Below are 2,203 nucleotides of genomic sequence, written 5' to 3'. Positions count from 1 at the left end.
AAACCGAATTTGTTTATAATTACACTTTTATTTCTATATATTAATAAATAATTGAAAAAACATGTATAATCAATTTATAATTTGATTGTAATACTAATCAAATCGAACACACACATATACAACAAAATGATTCAGATAATTAAAAATCATCATGAAAATCTTCAGTATATGGATCACGTAAAAGCAAGAAGTTATATACTTTACAAAACTCTGTACGAGTAAAATTAGTATATATTAAAAAAAACAATAACAATAATAGTTAGGATTTTAAAAAGTACACTACATTATCGTACGTTGCTTGAGATTATGGTGATCATGAACAAGTGATCAAACTATAACTTAAGCTCAAGCTGTTTCGATGATTGAGCTTCTAGGTCAACAATCAAGTGATTGCTTTCTTTACTGGGTCTAGGCCTAGCAAGTGATGATGGGTTGTTTAGTTGATATGGTGCTTTTGATGCTACCCTTTCTTTCCTCTTCTCAAAGAACCGATGAAGTGATGCTTTGCCAACAATTGGCATATCTGCAACAACACAAGAACAAAAAATATGTAAGGAAAATATTTAATGTAATTTAACAAAACATTAATTAATTTTAACTTAATCATTTTCAAAATATCGAGTTTGAATTTCAAGATAAATATCTACCTGAACCATTAACTTGAGGATGCAACCGAAGTCCTTCTGGAGCATTGTTGGAAGCAATAGCAATGGTCGGATTAACTTTATACATGGCAGAAGTAGAAGCAGTAAAGCCAGTTTGAGCATTAGAGATTCCTTTGCTTGCTAAAGCCATGATCTCCTTAGCCTTATCAGCTGGAAAATCATCATAAACTATCACCTGGCCCGCGTAAAATATGGTCAGTTGGGCAGTTCCAGGATCTACTGCTCTGGAAGATTTCCTGATACCATGAAAATAAAAATCAAGATTCAGTACTGTAGGTTTCCTGGCTCCTATTTTATACTGTTCTTTATTATTTTTTCGGATCCAAGAATATATAATGTACTTTAAAATTAGTACCTGGAGATGTTATATAATAGCACGTGCATGTATTTTATTTCTGTACCATACCCATTAGGTTAAAGCATTCATACAGTATATACCAATAGAAGGGTGTTTTTAAGTAATTTTCACCCATTACAAACAACAAGAAATTAAACAACCCCTTGGGAAAAAAAAATTATTGGTGCATGAAGAATTAAATAGATATACAAGACTATCTTTTTCTTAAGCTCGTAAAAATTATTATTGAAAAAATTATAGAAAAGAAGAGAGCTACATACCTCAAACCTGCAGGTTTAGCAGTGGAGTCTTCGATGGGATTTCGAGAAGCAAAACCCGCAAATTGAGGGAAGAAATCCATGGGTTTTATGTTTGGAGCAGGCACAGAGTTTTTTCTTGAAGTCTCCGCTGAATTTTCAATATTTGACAAAAGATTCAGTGTTGTTGCAGGTGGCCTAGATGCTTCAGGACCTGAAACATTATTCCAGAGCATGAGAAGCCCAGAAAATCTATAAACACAAGACTAGAAATGAAGAAAATAATGTACAATTAAGCAGGAAAGGAATATTTAAAGAAATGGCATACCTTTAGCTTCAAGATTTCCATTTATTCCGAGGCTAAGATCTCCAAAGCTTCCTCTTTCCTTCAAATACTGGCTCAAAAGATTGCATGTCTGAGCAAAGTTTGATTTCTCAGGCGATGCTGCCTTACCGGATTTGTGAACCAAGTTTGCCATGAGACTCAAAAAGTTCTGAACACAAAAACCTCACAACTCTTCAGAGTATTGAGAAGTACGTTTTCTTGAGGATCAAAGTGTTTGAATTTTGAGAAGTTTTCTTCTTGATGGAAATGATGAAACGTATGGTGGCTGCTGGGTGGAAGGAGGTAGGATGGGGAAGAACATAAATAAGGAGTTGGGGTTCTTTCTTTGAAGCTGATTAGTCCATGAGCTGTATCAGACTAGTGATTTTCTTTGCCTTTGTATTATTATTATTATTTAAAATCTTTTTTTTTTCTTTTTAAAGCACGTTTATTTGCATTTCAAAAAAAAAAGTTGAAGATGAGAAAATCAGGGTAAGGTTTCGTTGAGGAACAGGTCAAGGACTCAAGGTGGAAGGACAGCGAGAACTTTCCGTGAAATTGCTCTTGTATTTACACTGAATTACAATATTAGCCTTCCTTGGTAGGCCCATAAATGTAT

At 33.8% G+C, this 2,203-nt stretch overlaps 1 protein-coding gene across 1 annotated transcript; it reads right to left on the bottom strand.

Annotated features, from left to right (window-relative positions):
- Positions 1-213: 213 nt before the first annotated feature.
- On the bottom strand, positions 214-1,965 carry LOC110634251 (protein TIFY 10A). The gene is made up of 4 exons (XM_021783192.2): positions 1,588-1,965; positions 1,284-1,473; positions 648-901; positions 214-523 (listed from the first exon to the last, which is right to left on the bottom strand). Exons 1-4 carry the CDS (start codon positions 1,736-1,738, stop codon positions 333-335), a joined length of 786 nt encoding a protein of 261 aa, XP_021638884.2. The 5' UTR covers positions 1,739-1,965; the 3' UTR covers positions 214-332.
- Positions 1,966-2,203: the final 238 nt, after the last annotated feature.

The sequence above is a fragment of the Hevea brasiliensis genome, chromosome 1 (genome assembly GCF_030052815.1).
Source record: "Hevea brasiliensis isolate MT/VB/25A 57/8 chromosome 1, ASM3005281v1, whole genome shotgun sequence".
In the NCBI taxonomy this organism is placed as follows: Eukaryota; Viridiplantae; Streptophyta; class Magnoliopsida; order Malpighiales; family Euphorbiaceae; genus Hevea; species Hevea brasiliensis.
Note: the sequence above shows the minus strand (reverse complement) of the source record. Positions and strands in the feature narration are given on the sequence as shown.

Excerpts from the sequence above, each read along its gene's own strand:
- LOC110634251 (XM_021783192.2), bottom strand. The coding sequence starts at position 1,738 with ATGGCAAACTTGGTTCACAAATCCGGTAAGGCAGCATCGCCTGAGAAA. Across the intron at positions 902-1,283 it reads GCTAAACCTGCAGGTTTGAG|GAAATCTTCCAGAGCAGTAG; the intron begins GTATGTAGCTCT and ends TCATGGTATCAG. Across the intron at positions 524-647 it reads TCCTCAAGTTAATGGTTCAG|ATATGCCAATTGTTGGCAAA; the intron begins GTAGATATTTAT and ends GTGTTGTTGCAG.